Source organism: Ranitomeya imitator, chromosome 9, assembly GCF_032444005.1.
Source record: "Ranitomeya imitator isolate aRanImi1 chromosome 9, aRanImi1.pri, whole genome shotgun sequence".
NCBI lineage: Eukaryota > Metazoa > Chordata > Amphibia > Anura > Dendrobatidae > Ranitomeya > Ranitomeya imitator.
Genome location: NC_091290.1, coordinates 120,233,266 through 120,255,441, shown reverse-complemented (window position 1 = coordinate 120,255,441; position 22,176 = coordinate 120,233,266). Strand labels below are relative to the sequence as shown.

The following is a 22,176-nucleotide window of genomic DNA, read 5'->3' as shown; positions in this document are numbered from 1 at the left end:
AGTACCACTCCTGTCCAGTGTATATACACTGCACAGTACCACTCCTGTCCTGTGTATTTACACTGCACAGTACCACTCATCCTGTCCTGTATAGATACACTGCACAGTACCACTCCTCCTGTCCTGTATATATACGCTACACAGTACCACTTCTCCTGTCCTGTGTATACGCTGCACAATACCACTCCTCCTGTCCTGTGTATATTCACTGCACAGTACCACTCCTCCGGTCCTGTGTATATACACTGCACAGTACCACTCCTCCTGTCCTGTGTATATACACTGTACAGTACCACTCCTCCTGTGCTGTGTATATACACTGCACCACTCCTCCTGTCCTGTGTATATTCACTGCACAGTACCACTCCTGTCCTGTGTATATACACTGCACAGTACCACTCATCCTGTCCTGTGTATATACACTGTACAGTACCACTCCTCCTGTGCTGTGTATATACACTGCATCACTCCTCCTGTCCTGTGTATATTCACTGCACAGTACCACTCCTGTCCTGTGTATATACACTGCACAGTACGACTCATCCTGTCCTGTGTATATACACTGTACAGTACCACTCCTCCTGTGCTGTATATATACACTGCACAGTACCACTTCTCCTGTCCTGTGCATTTACACTGCACAGTACCACTCCTCCTGTCCTGTGCATATACACTGCACAGTACCACTTCTCCTGTCCTGTGTATATACACTGCACAGTACCACTCATCCTGTCCTCTGTATATACACTGCACAGTACCACTCCTCCTGTCCTGTGCATATACACGGCACAATACCACTCCTCCTGTCCTGTGCATATACACGGCACAGTACCACTCCTCCTGTCCTGTGCATACACACTGCACAGTACCATTCCTCCGGTTCGGTGTATATTCACTGCACAGTACCACTCCTGTCCTATGTATATACACTGCACAGTACCACTCAACCTGTCCTGTATATATACACTGCACAGTACCACTCCTCCTGTCCTGTGCATTTACACTGCACAATACCACTCCTCCTGTCCTGTATATACACACACTGCACAATACCACTTCTGTATATATACGCTGCACAGTACCACTTCTGTCCTGTATATATTCACTGCATAGTACCACTCCTGTCCTGTGTATATACACTGCACAGTACCACTCCTCCGGTCCTGTGTATATACACTGCACAGTACCACTCCTCCGGTCCTGTGTATATACACTGCACAGTACCACTCCTCCGGTCCTGTGTATATACACTGCACAGTACCACTCCTCCTGTCCTGTGTATATACACTGCACAGTACCACTCCTCCGGTCCTGTGTATATACACTGCACAGTACCACTCCTCCTGTCCTGTGCATATACACTGCACAATACCACTACTCCTGTCCTGTATGTACACACACTGCACAATACCACTTCTGTATATATACGCTGCACAGTACCACTTCTGTCTTGTGTATATACACTGCACAGTACCACTCCTCCGGTCCTGTGTATATACACTGCACAGTACCACTCCTCCTGTCCTGTGTATATACACTGCACAGTACCACTCCTCCTGTCCTGTGTATATACACTGCACAGTACCACTTCTCCTGTCCTGTATATTTACACTGCACAGTACCACTTCACCTGTCCTGTATATATACACTGCACAGTACCACTCCTGTCCTGTGTATATACACTGCACAGTACCACTCATCCTGTCCTGTGTATATACACTGCACAGTACCACTCCTCCTGTCCTGTATATATACACTGCACAGTACCACTTCTCCTGTCCTGTGCATATACACTGCACAGTACCACTCCTCCTGTCCTGTGTATATACACTGCACAGTACCACTTCTCCTGTCCTGTATATTTACACTGCACAGTACCACTTCACCTGTCCTGTATATATACACTGCACAGTACCACTCCTGTCCTGTGTATATACACTGCACAGTACCACTCATCCTGTCCTGTGTATATACACTGCACAGTACCACTCCTCCTGTCCTGTATATATACACTGCACAGTACCACTTCTCCTGTCCTGTGCATATACACTGCACAGTACCACTCCTCCTGTCCTGTGCATATACACTGCACAGTACCACTCCTCCTGTCCTGTATAGATACACTGCACAGTACCACTCCTCCTGTCCTGTATATATGACTACACAGTACCACTTCTGTCCTGTGTATATACGCTACACAGTACCACTTCTCCTGTCCTGTGTATACGCTGCACAATACCACTCCTCCTGTCCTGTGTATATTCACTGCACAGTACCACTCCTGTCCTGTGTATATACACTGCACAGTACCACTCCTACTGTGCTGTATATATACACTGCACAGTACCACTTCTCCTGTCCATATACACTGCACAGTACCACTCCTCCTGTCCTGTATAGATACACTGCACAGTACCACTCCTCCTGTCCTGTGTATATACACTGCACAGTACAACTCATCCTGTCCTGAGCATATACACTACACAGTACCACTCCTCCTGTCCTGTGTATATACACTGCACTGTACCACTCCTCCTGTCCTGTGCATATACACTCTATACGTGTTTCTCAACGCAGTGATCCAGCACACTGCACCCAAATATGCAAATGCATGTAGAGGAGCTGCGGAGACACCATCACGTGTTTCTCAACGCAGGCAGTGAATAGCCAGGCCTTTCCCCGGGAAGGAACAACCAAGGTTAGGGCAGCATCCAATAAAGGAAAACATACAATAAAGGAAAACCACCTATGCCAAGTATGGTATCCATCCACAGACAGCTGTTTCGGGGTTTTTGCCCCTCATCAGTGTGGAGTAGGAAACTGGCTATCAGGAGCAGTGCCTAGTAGAAAGTCTATAAAGGCACAGATGATTGACCTCGCGGAGACCAAAACATCCAACACCGCAGAGACACCATCACGTGTTTCTCAACTCAGTGATCCAGAACACTGCCCCCAAATATGCAAATGCATGTAGAGGAGCTGCGGAGACACCAACACGTGTTTCTCAACGCTGCACAGTACCATTCCTCCGGTTCGGTGTATATTCACTGCACAGTACCACTCCTGTCCTATGTATATACACTGCACAGTACCACTCATCCTGTCCTGTGTATATACACTGCACAGTACCACTCCTCCTGTCCTGTGTATATACACTGCACAGTACCACTCATCCTGTCCTGTAGATACACTGCACAGTACCACTCTTCCTGTCCAGTGTATATACACTGCACAGTACCACTCCTCCTGTCCTGTGCATATACACTGCACAGTACCACTCCTCCTGTCCTGTGTATATACACTGCACAGTACCACTCCTCTTGTCCTGTGTATATACACTGCACAGTACCACACCTCCTGTCCTGTGCATATACACTGCACAGTACCACTCCTCCTGTCCTGTATGTACACACACTGCACAATACCACTTCTGTATATATACGCTGCATAGTACCACTTCTGTCCTGTGCATAAACACTGCACAGTACCACTCCTCCTGTCCTGTATATATACACTGCACAGTACCACTTCTCCTGTCCTGTCTATATACACTGAACAGTACCACTCCTCCTGTCCAGTGCATATACACTGCACAGTACCACTCCTCCGGTCCTGTGTATATACACTGCACAGTACCACTCCTCCGGTCCTGTGTATATACACTGCACAGTACCACTCCTCCTGTCCTGTGCATATACACTGCACAATACCACTACTCCTGTCCTGTATGTACACACACTGCACAATACCACTTCTGTATATATACGCTGCACAGTACCACTTCTGTCCTGTGTATATACACTGCACAGTACCACTCCTCCGGTCCTGTGTATATACACTGCACAGTACCACTCCTCCTGTCCTGTGTATATACACTGCACAGTACCACTCCTCCTGTCCTGTGTATATACACTGCACAGTACCACTTCTCCTGTCCTGTATATTTACACTGCACAGTACCACTCCTGTCTTGTGTATATACACTGCACAGTACCACTCATCCTGTCCTGTGTATATACACTGCACAGTACCACTCCTCCTGTCCTGTATATATACACTGCACAGTACCACTTCTCCTGTCCTGTGCATATACACTGCACAGTACCACTCCTCCTGTCCTGTGCATATACACTGCACAGTACCACTCCTCCTGTCCTGTATAGATACACTGCACAGTACCACTCCTCCTGTCCTGTATATATGACTACACAGTACCACTTCTGTCCTGTGTATATACGCTACACAGTACCACTTCTCCTGTCCTGTGTATACGCTGCACAATACCACTCCTCCTGTCCTGTGTATATACACTGCACAGTACCACTCCTACTGTGCTGTATATATACACTGCACAGTACCACTTCTCCTGTCCATATACACTGCACAGTACCACTCCTCCTGTCCTGTATAGATACACTGCACAGTACCACTCCTCCTGTCCTGTGTATATACACTGCACAGTACAACTCATCCTGTCCTGAGCATATACACTACATAGTACCACTCCTCCTGTCCTGTGTATATACACTGCACTGTACCACTCCTCCTGTCCTGTGCATATACACTCTATACGTGTTTCTCAACGCAGTGATCCAGCACACTGCACCCAAATATGTAAATGCATGTAGAGGAGCTGCGGAGACACCATCACGTGTTTCTCAACGCAGGCAGTGAATAGCCAGGCCTTTCCCCGGGAAGGAACAACCAAGGTTAGGGCAGCATCCAATAAAGGAAAACATACAATAAAGGAAAACCACCTATGCCAAGTATGGTATCCATCCACAGACAGCTGTTTCGGGGTTTTTGCCCCTCATCAGTGTGGAGTAGGAAACTGGCTATCAGGAGCAGTGCCTAGTAGAAAGTCTATTAAGGCACAGATGATTGACCTCGTGGAGACCAAAACATCCAACACCGCAGAGACACCATCACGTGTTTCTCAACTCAGTGATCCAGAACACTGCCCCCAAATATGCAAATGCATGTAGAGGAGCTGCGGAGACACCAACACGTGTTTCTCAACGCTGCACAGTACCATTCCTCCGGTTCGGTGTATATACACTGCACAGTACCACTCATCCTGTCCTGTGTATATACACTGCACAGTACCACTCCTCCTGTCCTGTGTATATACACTGCACAGTACCACTCATCCTGTCCTGTAGATACACTGCACAGTACCACTCATCCTGTCCAGTGTATATACACTGCACAGTACCACTCCTCCTGTCCTGTGCATATACACTGCACAGTACCACTCCTCCTGTCCTGTGTATATACACTGCACAGTACCACACCTCCTGTCCTGTGCATATACACTGCACAGTACCACTCCTCCTGTCCTGTATGTACACACACTGCACAATACCACTTCTGTATATATACGCTGCATAGTACCACTTCTGTCCTGTGCATAAACACTGCACAGTACCACTCCTCCTGTCCTGTATATATACACTGCACAGTACCACTTCTCCTGTCCTGTGTATATACACTGAACAGTACCACTCCTCCTGTCCAGTGCATATACACTGCACAGTACCACTCCTCCGGTCCTGTGTATATACACTGCACAGTACCACTCCTCCTGTCCTGTGTATATACACTGCACAGTACGATTCATCCTGACCTGTGTATATACACTGCACAATACCACCACTCTTGTCCTGTGTATATACACTGCACAGTACCACTCCTCCTGTCCTGTGTATATACACTGCACAGTACCACTCCTCCTGTCCTGTGTATATACACTGCACAGTACCACTCCTCCTGTCCTGTGTATATACACTGCACAGTACCACTCCTGTCCTGTCCTGTGTATATACACTGCACAGTACCACTCCTGTCCTGTCCTGTGTATATACACTGCACAGTACCACTCCTGTCCTGTCCTGTGTATATACACTGCACAGTACCACTCCTCCTGTCCTGTGTATATACACTGGACAGTTCCACTCCTTCTGTCCTGTATGTACACACACTGCACAATACCACTTCTGTATATATACGCTGCACAGTACCACTTCTGTCCTGTGCATATACACTGCACAGTACCACTCCTCCTGTCCTGTGCATATACACTGTATACGTGTTTCTCAACGCAGTGATCCAGAACACTGCCCCCAAATATGCAAATGCATGTGGAGGAGCTGCGGAGACACCATCACGTGTTTCTCAACGCAGGCAGTGAATAGCCAGGTTAGGGCAGCATCCAATAAAGGAAAACATCCAATAAAGGAAAACCATCTATGCCAAGCATGGTATCCATCCACAGACAGCTGTTTCGGGGTTTTTGCCCCTCATCAGTGTGGAGTAGGAAACTGGCTATCAGGAACAGTGCCTAGTAGAAAGTCTTGGCAGACGCGGTACTGATTAAGGTACGCGTCTCTGACTGGGGAGCACACAGAGCTGCACGAAAAGAATGTCTGTGCCAGTTCCCCCCTAGCATCACTCCCCCCTTAGTGATGCACTAATTGGAAGACCCCAGCCGGCCAGTGGGCACTAGAGGGGAGGGGTCCTACGGCCACTCCTACAGGGGTTAAATCCAGGTGTCCGGCCGAGAACTTTCTCTTTCACTCTCGGCAGGACACCTGGAAGCTTTTGTCTGTACCCCTGCAGTGATGTCGGACCCCCTGGTTGCGGCCTTGTTGAAGGGAGCGGCACAGAAAGGTGAGCACTGGCTTCAGGCCATTTTTACCGGGGTCAGGGCTCAGCTTTCTGTCCCCTCTCCTCCCCCCTGCTCACAATCCCCTCACCTGGTGGTCCGGCTAGAGTCGTCTCCCCTGAGCCTTCAGGTCGCTCCATGTCAGTCTCTCCTCAGCCGCGGATCGGCACGCCGGCTACGGGTCGTTCTGCGATGGGTGCCGGGGGTACGGAGGGTGGAGCTGCCTGGATACCTGCGCCCCCCTCTGGTCCGCAGCTGTCCGGGGCCCGACCAGCGTCGGGCGGGCATAGGCGGCGGAGTAGGGCCGGGCGACGCACCCGCCGTAGAAATGTTTGGAGTCCCCCGTCAGAGGGGGCGGCGGGTCGCGCCGTTCCGCCCGCGGCACCGCCACTTTCCCCGCCTGCAGCTCCGGCTGCAGGCGGTGTGTAGGCGTGCGGCGCCGGGCGGTTAGAGCCCTCGCCCCAATCCCCGGTCGCGCCGTTCTGCCCGCGGCGCCGCCACTTTCCCCTCCTGCAGCTCCGGGGGCAGCAGCGGGCGTGTGCAGCGCCGGGCGGTTAGAGGTATCGCCCCAATCCCCGGCCGCTCCAGGGCCGCTGCGGGCGATACAGGGGGAAAGGCGGTCCGCCCGCTTACCCCGCGCCCCAGAGCGGCTCCAGGTCGGGGAGGGGGATGCCTCACCGCCTCGCAGCTGCCGGCATCTTCCGGCTCCCTCCTCGGGCTTGGTCCGGCACCGGGGAAAAGCTCCACCCACCAACTTCCTGTCTCCGCCCACCCACTAACGGTCATCGGATCCCAGCGAGGAGAACAGCGCTAGCCAGTCCTCCATTACCTTCCCTGCGGGCACATATACGCTGCCCGCAGGGGGTAACCTGGAGGCTGGTTTTAACCCCTCACGTTCCCCAGAGCGCGCTGTTCGGTCGAACTCGACCGAACAGCGTGCTGATTTGTCACCGGGCGTGACCTCTAGCCTACCCCCGGCAGGCGCAGCACTGATGCCTGCACGGGGGTATCAGGGGTCAGGCCAGAGAGGTCATAGGGCGGCTGAAGAGCGCGTTGTTCGGTCCCATGGGACCGAGCAAGGCGCTCCACAGCCGCACAGCGGGAATCACGGCGACATCTCAGTAAACGCACCAAGCACAGACACATTCTCACCTCCCCCCACTGCCCAAAACCTTAATAAAAATCTTCCGTTAACCACCGCCCCGTCAAATCCCAGCAATAGGGAAGAATACAGTTACCTCCTTACGCCCCCCCTTCTAATTAGCACTGCAGGACCATCTACGGCCAATAATCCCCCTCTGTCTACTCATAGAATTCCCCCCCATTACACCGCATTATAACCGCGGACGAAGGCGTAGACGCCACACGTCCTCCCAATCTTCCTCCGATAACTCCCTTCGCCGTTCCCGCTACTCCTCTAAGCGCCACTACCGTCGCAGACGCAGCTCCCATAGGAGCCACCGCAGATCCCGGCCACAGGATGGCTGTCATCAGCAACATCCGAGGGGTCCGAGGTATCGCAAAGTCCGGATAGGAGTCATCATGCACGCGGCAAGTCCTCTAAATCACGGTCACCCTCTAGGGCTATCAGCCGGGGAGAACAATCCCCCGCGGCTTCCAGCCACAATAACCACCACGCAGTCACGGAAGACAGAGCCATCAATCCACCACTACGTGGTAGTAATCGGGCTCCAACGCACGATACTCAGTGCATCGGCCAGCACATCGGCCAATCCCTCGCTGTAGCGGGAGCCAGAGTTTCCCAGTCCTGCGACATCCCCCCGTCAACATCTGCGGGGGTTCCTCCAGGATCGGTGTACACTCGTCCAGAGTCACACAGCGGTAAGTGTACCAAGGGTAGCGAGGAAACGTTACGCTACGGGGTTAATGTAAAGGAAATGGAGCTAACGTCAGCGTTAAAGGAGATAATCCTACAATTAACTCATGCAAGGGGAAATGTGGTGAACAATTCAACACCACAGTCCGCTAATCTACACAAAGACGCCTTCTTCTGCGGGATCAGCCCGCTAGGCGCTCATATAGACCAGGAAACGAGACAGAAAATCTGGGACAACGATTATATTGATATTTGGTCGCTGTTATCAACGGACCAACAAACGGTTGATAGAGCTAACGAAAGGGGTTTCGATAGAGGGAGATCAAAAATCGGGTTAACCAGGAATAATTGGCTCCAGGCCTTCGCAGTATTAGTCCACAACTGCAGGTCAGAACTCAGTAGTCGTGCGAAAACCCGGGGCCTGCTGGCTATATAACGAGGGAAACTGCCGTTTCCACAATTTATGCAAATTCAGACATGACTGTTCTGCTTGCGGGGGGGACACCCAGCGGCAAGGTGCATTTGTCAGGCATACAAAGGGCCTACAAGGCAGAACCCCAGTGAGCGCAACCGCGATGGCCCCCTGGCTAAAGCTGTACCCCAATAAGGAAGCGGCTCAGCAGCTGCAAGCAGGATTCTCTGACGGGTTCTTTCTTCCCTTTAGGTTAACAAGAACGCCAACCCTGTCTGATAACCTAAAATCGGCTCGCGAATTCCCCAAAATTCTTAGACAAAAAAAATCATCAAGGAGGTGGAAATGGGTAGGGTAGCAGGCCCCTTTAAGTCGCTCCCCTTCAAAAACATTAAAATATCTCCATTAGGCATCATACCAAAAAAGGAACCCGGTAAATACCGCCTAATCCATCATTTATCTCACCCAAAGGGCGATTCGGTTAATAACGCAATTTTCCCAGAAGAAGCTTCCGTCTCATACGCGTCGTTCGATAAAGCGGTAGAATTAGTACGGGCAGCCGGACCCGGCGCCCTACTAGCCAAATCCGACATAGAATCGGCATTCCGTTTGCTACCCGTGCACCCCGAATGTTTCCACTTTCTGGGCTGCAAAGGGGACCAATACTATTACTTCGACATGTGCCTCCCAATGGGATGTTCCATCTCATGTCACTATTTCGAGCTATTCAGCACGTAGTTCGGTACGAAACGGGCAGTAAATCCCTAATCCACTACCTCGACGATTTCCTGTTTGTCGGCCCCAGAAATTCTAAACTCTGCTCCGATCTACTAGAAAAATTCAAATCATCTCACTCAAATTCGGCGTGCCCTTGTCACCGGAGAAAACGGAGGGACCATGTAATGTATTGCCCTTTCTGGGCATTGAAATAGATACCAAGATGATGGTTTTCTGATTACCAGAGGATAAAATACAAAAAACCCTGCAAATGTTGAAAAGCTTCCTCGAAGTTAACAAGGTAACCCTACAGCAAATGCAGGCGTTATTGGGTCTACTGACCTTCGCCTGCCGCGTAATGCCGGTCGGCAGAGCTTTCTCGCGCAGACTATCCCTGGCAACAAAAGGCGCTTCTCAGCCCGGCCAAAGAATTAGGCTCACTCGTTCGCTAAAAGCAGATCTGCTGGTATGGCAGACGTTCCTACAATCGTACAACGGTCACACGTGCGTCATGGCTAAAGAGATCACAAGCAAGGAATTAGGGCTGACAGTAGGGTGGAACAAAAAAGAGGGTTTCGCAGCAATCTATAAAAACCAATGGTGCAAATCTGGTTGGCCAGAGAAATGGACGACAACAATGTGGGGGCAAGACCCGGCCCTATGGGAATTGTTTGTGGTTGTAGCAGCATTGGAGATATGGGCCGATCAGTTGAGGAACATGAACATTCGTTTCCAAAGTAAAAATGTGAAAACAGTGAAGAGTTTAAATCACATGTCCTCTTCATCCCTGCCCATACTCGCTCTCTTGCGACGGCTTGCACTGATATGCCTTGAAAACAATATTTGGTGTAGAGCCACCGTGGTGGCGGAAGTCGATGAGAATATCATTAACCCATTGTTATTTTCCAATTGGCAGGCTTTCAGAATCCAGCAGCCCAACGCGCAACCCCCGGGGTATTCGGTGTCCACAGTCCCTGTGGGACACAGTGGCCAATCATTGATGCCCTTAATCCGGGCCACCGTTTCGCCAGCTACCTGGCAGGTGTATGGTAAGGCTTGGGAGGAGTGGTGCTCACTAATTCGGGGTAGGCCAGTCGATAAATGCGACCGAGCACGAAGCGCGGTGACAACTGATTTTCTATTACGGATGAGGGAAAGTGGGGCGTCGGGCACCTCGGCACAACGGAAATTATCAGGGCTAGCATTTTTCTTTCAATTATTGGGTTGGGTACACGTAACTAAGTCCTTTTGCATAAGACAAGCCATAAAAGGTTGGAAAAGGCTTCAGCCAAGCCAAGAATGTCGCCGCCCCATTTCTCTGAGACTATTGCAGGACCTGATTGCGATATCCCCGTCGGTCTGCTTATCGCAATATGAGGCGGCCCTCATATCAGCAACTTTTGCGACCGTCTTTTTCGGAGCGCGGCGTATCAGCGAATTGCTACCGCGGTCAAAAAACGCGTCGGAAGGAGGCCTAATTAATGAGGACATAGTTATATGCAGTGACGCCCTGCGCATCAGGGTTAGAAAATCCAAATGCGATCCCACCGGTAGGGGCACATGGGTACTGGTTAACTCCACAGATGGCCCAGCTTGCCCGCTAAAAATGGTTAGAAGATACGCCGGGATAAGACACGCTGGTAGATTTTTCTTCATTCATACAGACGGGTCCCCTATGACCAAGTACCAATTTCAGGCGATGTTCAAGCTAGGCTTGGAAAAAGCCGGCGCAAATCCAAAGGAGTACGGAACACATTCGTTCCGCATAGGGGCAGCCACAGAAGCGGCTAGGGCAGGAGTGTCAGAGGCCGAGGTGCAGAGAATGGGTCGTTGGAAGTCCGCATGCTTCGCCAGATACATAAGACCCGACTTGCTTAATTAACATGTGTTGTCTCTTTCAGGGGTTGATGTTTGGGTTGTAGGAGATTCCTACGTTTACTGGGCCGAAAAGAGGGCCAAACTGCGGCCAGGAGGAACAAATCTTTACCTCCCGGGCATAAAAGTTAACTGGAGGGGTGTCAGAGGCCTCCAGTGGAAACAGGTGTTCAAAGAGATGGTTGGCATAGCAAGGATGGCGGAACATCCGGTGATAATGGTGGTACACGCGGGTGGCAATGACCTGGGCAAACAAAAGGTGGCTGAATTGTACAAATGGGTGACAACGGATATGGAAAGGTTCAACTGTCTATTCAGGAACATGATACTGGTGTGGTCGGATACTGTCTATTCAGGAACATAATACTGGTGTGGTCGGATATAACACCACGGGCCGTTTGGCGAGGAGTAAGAGATAAAAAAGCCATAGAGCGGACAAGAAGGAAATTCAACGCGCGGATTGGAAAATATGTGAGAGGAAGAGGCGGTATCGTGATCCGGCACCGCCAGCTACAAGGGGATAACACGCCACAATTAAGACCGGACGGAGTTCACCTAACGGACATTGGCCTCGATATTTTTCTGTCTGGTGTACAGGATGGGGTTGAACAGGCCCTAACATCGAGGGGTGGGGTCGGAGTCCCGCGTAGTTAATACACGGGATCCTCCGTGGCGGAAAAAGCGGAGGAGGGCAAAGGTCGTAACCGCTCGTTGGGCCAATTCCCGTCGATCACTGACAGGAGCTCGGCGCGAGCCGCTCGTTACGATATGTAATTGCCCTTTCTCCGATTATTTAATTAATAAACTGTGACCGACCTGTTCAACCCACCTAGGACTGTGTGTGTTTCATTACGGGATTGATGGGAGGGGGGAAGGCACTGGTTACGACACCCAGGTCTCCACAGTCTGGCAGACGCGGTACTGATTAAGGTACGCGTCTCTGACTGGGGAGCACACAGAGAGCTGCACGAAAAGAATGTCTGTGCCAGTTCCCCCCTAGCATCACTCCCCCCTTAGTGATGCACTAATTGGAAGACCCCAGCCGGCCAGTGGGCACTAGAGGGGAGGGGTCCTACGGCCACTCCTACAGGGGTTAAATCCAGGTGTCCAGCCGAGAACTTTCTCTTTCACTCTCGGCAGGACACCTGGAAGCTTTTGTCCCACCCACCCTCCCTTTTAAAGGCTAATGATTAAACTAACCTCCAGGAGAATGTAAATGTGTGAACTATGTTATAAGATTTAAAAAAAAAAAAAAAAATAAATAAATTTATTACGTATGTTGTTATAACTAACCCTGGTAACCTTTATTAAGTCACAGCGGAAAAAGCGGAGGAGGGCAAAGGTCGTAACCGCTCGTTGGGCCAATTCCCCTGTCGATCACTGACAGGAGCTCGGCGCGAGCCGCTCGTTACGATATGTAATTGCCCTTTCTCCGATTATTTAATTAATAAACTGTGACCGACCTGTTCAACCCACCTAGGACTGTGTGTGTTTCATTACGGGATTGATAGGAGGGGGGAAGGCACTGGTTACGACACCCAGGTCTCCACAGTCCTAAAGACACAGATGATTGACCTCATGGAGTCCAAAACATCCAACACCGCGGAGACACCATCACATGTTTCTCAACGCTGCACAGTACGACTCCTCCTGTCCTGTGTATATACGCTGCACAGTTCCACTTCTCCTGTCCTCTGTATATACACTGCACAGTTCCACTTCTCCTGTCCTGTGTATATACACTGCACAGTACCACTTCTCCTGTCCCGTGTATATACGCTACACAGTACCATTTCTCCTGTCCTGGGTGTATACGCTTCACAGTACCACTTCTCCTGTCCTGTGTATACGCTGCACAGTTCCACTTCTCCTGTCCTGTGTATATACGCTGCACAGTACCACTCCTCCTGTTCTGTGTATAAACACTGCACAGTTCCACTTCTCCTGTCCTGTGTATATACACTGCACAGTACCACTTCTCCTGTCCTGTGTATATACGCTACACAGTACCATTTCTCCTGTCCTGTGTGTATACGCTGCACAGTACCACTTCTGTCCTGTGTATACGTTGCACAGTACCACTTCTCCTGTCCTGTATGTACACACACTGCACAATACCACTTCTGTATATATACGCTGTACAGTACCACTCCTGTCCTGTGTATATACACTGCACAGTACCACTCCTCCGGTCCTGTGTATATACACTGCACAGTACCACGCCTCCTGTCCTGTGTATATACACACACTGCACAGTACCACTCCTCCTGTCCTGTGTATATACACTGCACAGTACCACTCCTCCGGTCCTGTGTATATTCACTGCACAGTACCACTCCTGTCCTGTGTATATACACTGCACAGTACCACTCATCCTGTCCTGTGCATATTCACTGCACAGTACCACTCCTCCTGTCCTGTGCATATACACTGCACAGTACCACTGCTCCTGTCCTGTGTATATACACTGCACAGTACAACTCATCCTGTCCTGTGTATACAGGTCCTTCTCAAAAAATTAGCATATAGTGTTAAATTTCTTTATTTACCATAATGTAATGATTACAATTAAACTTTCATATATTATAGATTCATTATCCACCAACTGAAATTTGTCAGGTCTTTTATTGTTTTAATACTGATGATTTTGGCATACAACTCCTGATAACCCAAAAAACCTGTCTCAATAAATTAGCATATTTCACCCATCCAATCAAATAAAAGTGTTTTTTAATAAACAAAAAAAACCATCAAAGGCCATGTTCACACAGTGCGTTTTTTACTGCGGAACCGCATCGGTTTTGCCGCTGCGGTTCCGCAGCTGTTTTCCATGCAGGGTACATAACAATGTAACCCTATGGAAAACAGTCACTGCTGTGCACATGATCCGTAATTTCGTTTAAAAAGCCGCGCAGAATAGCTGCGGCAAAAAAGAAGGAGCATGTCACTTCTTTTTCCTGAACCGCAGCGGTTCTGCACCCATAGACCTCCATTGTGAGGTCAAAATCGCAGTAAAACCCGCAGATCAAAAATATATCTGCGGGTTTTACTGCGATTTGATGTGCAGAACCGCTGCAGCAGGAAGTGCGGGGGAGCGGGCGGAAGTGCGTGGGCGGAGTGTGGCTGCCCCCCCGTGCTCCGATCCCGCCCCCCCGTGCTCCGATGCCCCCCCCCCGTGCTTCGATGCCCCCCCCCCCGTGCCCTAATCTCCCCCCCTTATCCTTACCCGGTGTCCGTCCGGCCGTCTTCTCCCTGGGCGCCGCCATCTTGCAAAATGGCGGGCGCATGCGCAGTGCGCCCGCCGAATCTGCCGGCCGGCAGATTCGCTCCAAAGTGCATTTTGATCACTGAGATATAACATCTCAGTGATCAAAATAAAAAAATAGTAAATGACACCCCCCCCCACTTTGTCACCCCCATTGGTAGGGACAATAAAAAAATTAAGAATTTTTTTTTTTTTCACTAAGGTTAGAATAGGGGTAGGGGTAGGGTTAGGGGTAGGGTTAGGGTTAGGGGTAGGGTTAGGGTATTTTCAGCCATTTTAGCCCTAAAAAGCTTCCTAGGAAACACACAGTCTCTGCATAGAAAACTGCATAAAAAAAGGATAAAAAAAGCATCAAAAAACGCATCAAAAAACGCATCAAAAAAGGACCAAAAAAAGGACCTGCGTTCTCTGCCAAGAGCTGCAGTTTTTTAAAAAAACTGTCCTGAAAAAAAAAGGATGGAAATCCTGAACGTGTGAACATACCCAAATAATAATGTTCAGTTATGCACTCAATACTTGGTCGGGAATCCTTTGGCAGAAATGACTGCTTCAATGCGGCGTGGCATGGAGGCAATCAGCCTGTGACACTGCTGAGATGTTATGGAGGCCCAGGATGCTTCAATAGCGGCCTTAAGCTCATCCAGAGTGTTGGGTCTTGCGTCTCTCAACTTTCTCTTCACAATATCCCACAGATTCTCTATGGGGTTCAGGTCAGGAGAGTTGGCAGGCCAATTGAGCACAGTAATACCATGGTCAGTAAACCATTTACCAGTGGTTTTGGCACTGTGAGCAGGTGCCAGGTCGTGCTGAAAAATGAAATCTTCATCTCCATAAAGCATTTCAGCCGATGGAAGCATGAAGTGCTCCAAAATCTCCTGATAGCTAGCTTCATTGACCCTGCCCTTGATGAAACACAGTGGACCAACACCAGCAGCTGACATGGCACCCCACACCATCACTGACTGTGGGTACTTGACACTGGACTTCAGGCATTTTGGCATTTCCTTCTCCCCAGTCTTCCTCCAGACTCTGGCACCTTGATTTCCGAATGACATGCAAAATTTGCTTTCATCAGAAAAAAGTACTTGGGACCACTTAGCAACAGTCCAGTGCTGCTTCTCTGTAGCCCAGGTCAGGCGCCTCTGCCGCTGTTTATGGTTCAAAAGTGGCTTTACCTGGGGAATGCGGCACCTGTAGCCCATTTCCTGCACACGCCTGTGCACGGTGGCTCTGGATGTTTCCACACCAGACTCAGTCCACTGCTTCCTCAGGTTCCCCAAGGTCTGGAATCGGTCCTTCTCCACAATCTTCCTCAGGGTCCGGTCTCCTCTTCTCGTTGTACAGCGTTTTCTGCCACATTGTTTCCTTCCAACAGACTTACCATTGAGGTGCCTTGATACAGCACTCTGGGAACAGCCTATTTGTTGAGAAATTTCTTTCTGGGTCTTACCCTCTTGCTTGAGGGTGTCAATGATGGCCTTCTTGACATCTGTCAGGTCGCTAGTCTTACCCATGATGGGGGTTTTGAGTAATGAACCAGGCAGGGAGTTTATAAAAGCCTCAGGTATCTTTTGCATGTGTTTAGAGTTAATTAGTTGATTCAGAAGATTAGGGTAATAGGTCGTTTAGAGAACCTTTTCTTGATATGCTAATTTATTGAGACAGGTTTTTTGGGTTATCAGGAGTTGTATGCCAAAATCATCAGTATTAAAACAATAAAAGACCTGACAAATTTCAGTTGGTGGATAATGAATCTATAATATATGAAAGTTTAATTGTAATCATTACATTATGGTAAATAATGAAATTTAACATTATATGCTAATTTTTTGAGAAGGACCTATATGTACACACAATGCACAATACCACTTCTGTATATATACGCTGCACAGTACCACTTCTGGCCTGTATATATTAACTGCATAGTACCACTTCTGTCCTGTGCATATACACTGCACAGTACCACTCCTCCTGTCCTGTGTATATACACTGCACAGTACCACTCCTCCTGTCCTGTGTATATACACTGCACAGTACCACTCCTCCTGTCCTGTGTATATACACTGCACAGTACCACTCCTCCTGTCCTGTGTATATACACTGCACAGTACCACTCCTCCTGTCCTGTGTATATACACTGCACAGTACCACTCCTCCTGTCCTGTGTATATACACTGCACAGTACCACTCCTGTCCTGTCCTGTGTATATACACTGCACAGTACCACTCCTGTCCTGTGTATATTCACTGCACAGTACCACTCCTCCTGTCCTGTGTATATACACTGCACAGTACCACTCCTCCTGTCCTGTGCATATACACTGTATACGTGTTTCTCAACGCAGTGATCCAGAACAATGACCCCAAATATGCAAATACATGAAGAGGAGCTGCGGAGACACCATCACATGTTTCTCAACGCTGCACAGTACCACTCCTCCTTTCCTGTGTATATACACACACTACACAGTACCACTTCTCCTGTCGTGTATATACACTGCACAGTACCACTTCTCCTGTCCTGTGTATATACTCTACACAGTACCACTTCTCCTGTCCTGTGTATATACGCTACACAGTACCACTTCTCCTGTCCTGTGCATATACACTGCACAGTACCACTCCTCCTGTCCTGTATAGATACACTGCACAGTACCACTCCTCCTGTCCTGTGTATATACACTGCACAGTACAACTCATCCTGTCCTGTGTATATACACTGCACAGTACCACTCCTCCTGTCCTGTGTATATACACTGCACAGTACCACTCCTCCTGTCCTGTGTATATACACTGCACTGTACCACTCGTCCTGTCCTGTGTATATTCACTGCACAGTACCACTTCTCCTGTCCTGTATGTACACACACTGCACAATACCACTTCTGTATATATACGCTGCACAGTACCACTTCTGGCCTGTATATATTCACTGCATAGTACCACTCCTGTCCTGTGTATATACACTGCACAGTACCACTCCTCCGGTCCTGTGTATATACACTGCACAGTACCACGCCTCCTGTCCTGTGCATATACACGGCACAGTACCACTCCTCCTGTCCTGTGCATATACACTGCACAGTACCACTCCTCCTGTCCTGTGCATATACACTGCACAGTACCATTCCTCCTGTTCGGTGTATATTCACTGCACAGTACCACTCCTGTCCTGTGTATATACACTGCACAGTACCACTCCTCCTGTGCTGTATATATACACTGCACAGTACCACTCCTCCTGTCCTGTGTATATACACTGCACAGTACCACTCCTCCTGTCCTGTGTATATTCACTGCACAGTACCACTCCTGTCCTGTGTATATACACTGCACAGTACCACTCCTCCTGTCCTGTGTATATTCACTGCACAGTACAACTCATCCTGTCCTTTGTATATACACTGCACAGTACAACTCATCCTGTCCTGTGTATATACACTGCACAGTACCACTCCTCCTGTCCTGTGTATATACACTGCACAGTACCACTCCTCCTGTCCTGTGTATATACACTGCACAGTACCACTCCTGTCCTGTCCTGTGTATTTACACTGCACAGTACCACTCCTGTCCTGTGTATATACACTGCACAGTACCACTCCTGTCCTGTCCTGTGTATATACACTGCACAGTACCACTCCTGTCCTGTGTATATTCACTGCACAGTACCACTCCTCCTGTCCTGTGTATATACACTGCACAGTACCACTCCTCCTGTCCTGTGCATATACACTGCACAGTACCACTCCTCCTGTCCTGTGCATATACACTGCACAGTACCACTCCTCCTGTCCTGTGCATATACACTGTATACGTGTTTCTCAACGCAGTGATCCAGAACAATGACCCCAAATATGCAAATATATGAAGAGGAGCTGCGGAGATACCATCACATGTTTCTCAACGCTGCACAGTACCACTCCTCCTTTCCTGTGTATATACACTACACAGTACCACTTCTCCTGTCGTGTATATACACTGCACAGTACCACTTCTCCTGTCGTGTATATACGCTACACAGTGCCACTTCTCCTGTCCTGTGCATATACACTGCACAGTACCACTCCTCCTGTCCTGTATAGATACACTGCACAGTACCACTCCTCCTGTCCTGTGTATATACACTGCACAGTACCACTCCTCCTGTCCTGTGTATATACACTGCACAGTACCACTCCTGTCCTGTGTATATACACTGCACAGTACCATTCCTCCTGTCCTGTGTATATACACTGCACAGTACCACTTCTCCTGTCCTGTGTATATTCACTGCACAGTACCACTCCTGTCCTGTGTATATTCACTGCACAGTACAACTCATCCTGTCCTGTGTATATACACTGCACAGTACCACTCATCCTGTCCTGTGTATATACACTGCACAGTACCACTTCTCCTGTCCATATACACTGCACAGTACAACTCATCCTGTCCTGTGTATATACACTGCACAGTACCACTCATCCTGTCCTGTGTATATACACTGCACAGTACCACTTCTCCTGTCCTGTATGTACACACTGCACAGTTCCACTTCTCCCGTCCTGTGTATATACACTGCCCAGTACCACTTCTCCTGTCCTGTATATTTACACCGCACAGTACCACTCCTCCTGTCGTGTGCATATACGTTGCACAGTACCACTCCTGTCCTGTGCATATACACGGCACAGTACCACTCCTGTCCTGTGCATATACACGGCACAGTACCACTCCTCCTGTCCTGTGCATATACACTGCACAGTACCATTCCTCCGGTTCGGTGTATATTCACTGCACAGTACCACTCCTGTCCTATGTATATACACTGCACAGTACCACTTCTCCTGTCCTGTGCATATACACTGCACAGTACCACTCCTCCTGTCCTGTATATATACACTGCACAGTACCACTCATCCTGTCCTGTGTATATACACTGCACAGTACCACTCATCCTGTCCTGTGCATATACACTGCACAGTACCACTCCTCCTGTCCTGTGTATATACACTGCACAGTACCACTTGTCAGGATCCACTGACCGTTGCCACCAATTTGTCACGATTCACACCGTGACCGTCACCCCTATATCACGGGTCGGGGTGACTTTAGGCCAACAGTCGGCTCTCACATGTGCAGGGGGCTTATCTTAGTTATCCCTCCACTCCACATCGTGATGAAAAAACACGCAAGGCTATTGACCTCTTAGTTTACAGCAGGGGCTTATTCTAGGTATCCCACTGCTCTTCAATATACCACGAACTGCAGGGATTTATGTCTATCCCGCTTACAGTTTCACTTAACACTTGCAGCTCTCTGGCGCCCCCTTTACTCTCAAGTCAGATTAGGTACTGCACCCTGGGTAATTAGTCACCAGAAAGGCTGCCTGCTATGTACTGGCTATTGGGCACGCTGCAGCGACGCGATAACTACTCCCAGTCCGGCAGAAACAATAATTATCAACGCCGCAGTCGCTACAACATAATCCCAAATGTCTGCACACGGTATCACTGCCACCAGCTTCGATTAAACGGGTCTGAAGCTAACCCAACACAGTAGTGTAATTCCCTTCAGAAGGCTTAGGGTACGTTTAGAGCATGGAGAATGAACTAATATTAAATATTATATCCCATAAAAATTAGGCAGTGCTTTAATAATAATAATAATAATAATAATAATAATTTTTTATTTATATAGCGCCAACATATTCCGCAGCGCTTTACAAATTATAGAGGGGACTTGTACAGACAATAGACATTACAGCATAACAGAAATACAGTTCAAAACAGATACCAGGAGGAATGAGGGCCCTGCTCGCAAGCTTACAAACTATGAGGAAAAGGGGAGACACGAGAGGTGGATGGTAACAATTTCTTTAGTTATTCGGACCGGCCATAGTGTAAGGCTCGGGTGTTCATGTAAAGCTGCATGAACCAGTTAACTGCCTAAGTATGTAGCAGTACAGACACAGAGGGCTATTAACTGCATAAAGTGAATGAGAACATGATGCGAGGAACCTGGGTTTTTTTTTTATATATAAATAGGCCACACAGGGATCGTTAGGTTAATGCATTGAGGCGGTAGGCCAGTCTGAACAAGTGAGTTTTTAGGGTACGCTTAAAACTGTGGGGATTGGGGATTAATCGTATTAACCTAGGTAGTGCATTCCAAAGAATCGGCGCAGCACGTGTAAAGTCTTGGAGACGGGAGTGGGAGGTTCTGATTATTGAGGATGCTAACCTGAGGTCATTAGCGGATCGGAGGGCACGGGTAGGGTGGTAGACTGAGACCAGAGAGGAGATGTAGGGTGGTGCAGAGCCATGGAGTGCTTTGTGGATGAGGGTAGTAGTTTTGTACTAGATTCTGGAGTGGATGGGTAGCCAGTGTAATGACTGGCACAAGGTAGAGGCATCGGTGTAACGGTTGGTGAGGAATATGATCCTGGCAGCAGCATTCAGGACAGATTGGAGCGGGGAAAGTTTGGTAAGAGGGAGGCCGATTAGTAGAGAGTTACAATAGTCCAGACGAGAATAAGTGAAACAGTAAGAGTTTTTGCAGAGTCGAAAGTAAGAAAAAGGCGAATTCTAGAAATGTTTTTGAGATGCAGGTAAGAAGAGCGAGCCAGTGATCGAATGTGGGGGGTGAATGAAAGGTCAGAATCAAGGATGACCCCAAGGCAGCGGGCATGTTGCTTTGGAGTAATGGTGGAACCGCACACGGAGATGGCAATGTCAGGCAAAGGTAGGTTAGTAGAGGGAGAGAACACGAGGAGTTCAGTTTTTGACAGGTTTAGTTTCAGATGGAGGGAAGACATGATGTTAGACAGCAGTAAGACAATCACTGGTGTTTTCTAAAAAGGTCGGCGTGACAACAGGAGAAGAGATGTATAATTGGGTGTCGTCAGCATAGAGGTGGTACTGGAAACCAAATCTACTGATTGTTTGTCCAATAGGGGTAGTATACAACGAGAAGAGGAGGGGGCCTAGGACTGATCCTTGAGGAACCCCAACAGTAAGGGGAAGGTGAGAGGAGGAGGAACCAGCAAAACATACAGTGAAGGATCGGTCAGAGAGATAGGAGGAGAACCAGGAGAGAACGGTGTCCTTGAGGCCGATGGAGCGGAGCATAGTGAGGAGGAGCTGGTGATCCACAGTATCGAATGCTGCAGAGAGATCCAAGAGAATTAGCATGGAGTAGGGACCATTAGATTTAGCTGTTAGTAGGTCATTAGAGACTTTAGTGAGGGCAGTTTCAGTAGAGTGTAAAGAGCGGAAGCCAGATTGAAGAGGGTCGAGAAGAGAGTTATCTGAGAGATAGCGGGTAAGACGGGAGTGGACCAGGCGTTCCAGGAGTTTAGAGATGAAGGGAAGATTAGAGACAGGTCTATAATTTGCGGTACAGTTTTGATCGAGGGATGGTTT

General features: G+C 48.9%; 1 protein-coding gene across 1 annotated transcript in view; it reads left to right on the top strand.

Annotated features, from left to right (window-relative positions):
• Window positions 1-9,192, top strand: part of LOC138648632 (uncharacterized) — a 30,738-nt gene extending 21,546 nt beyond the window's left edge. Inside the window, exon 3 of the mRNA XM_069738419.1 lies at window positions 9,166-9,192. Coding sequence (XP_069594520.1) covers window positions 9,166-9,192 — 27 coding nt within the window. The remainder of the gene's footprint in view (window positions 1-9,165) is intronic.
• The last annotated feature ends 12,984 nt before the right edge of the window (window positions 9,193-22,176 follow it).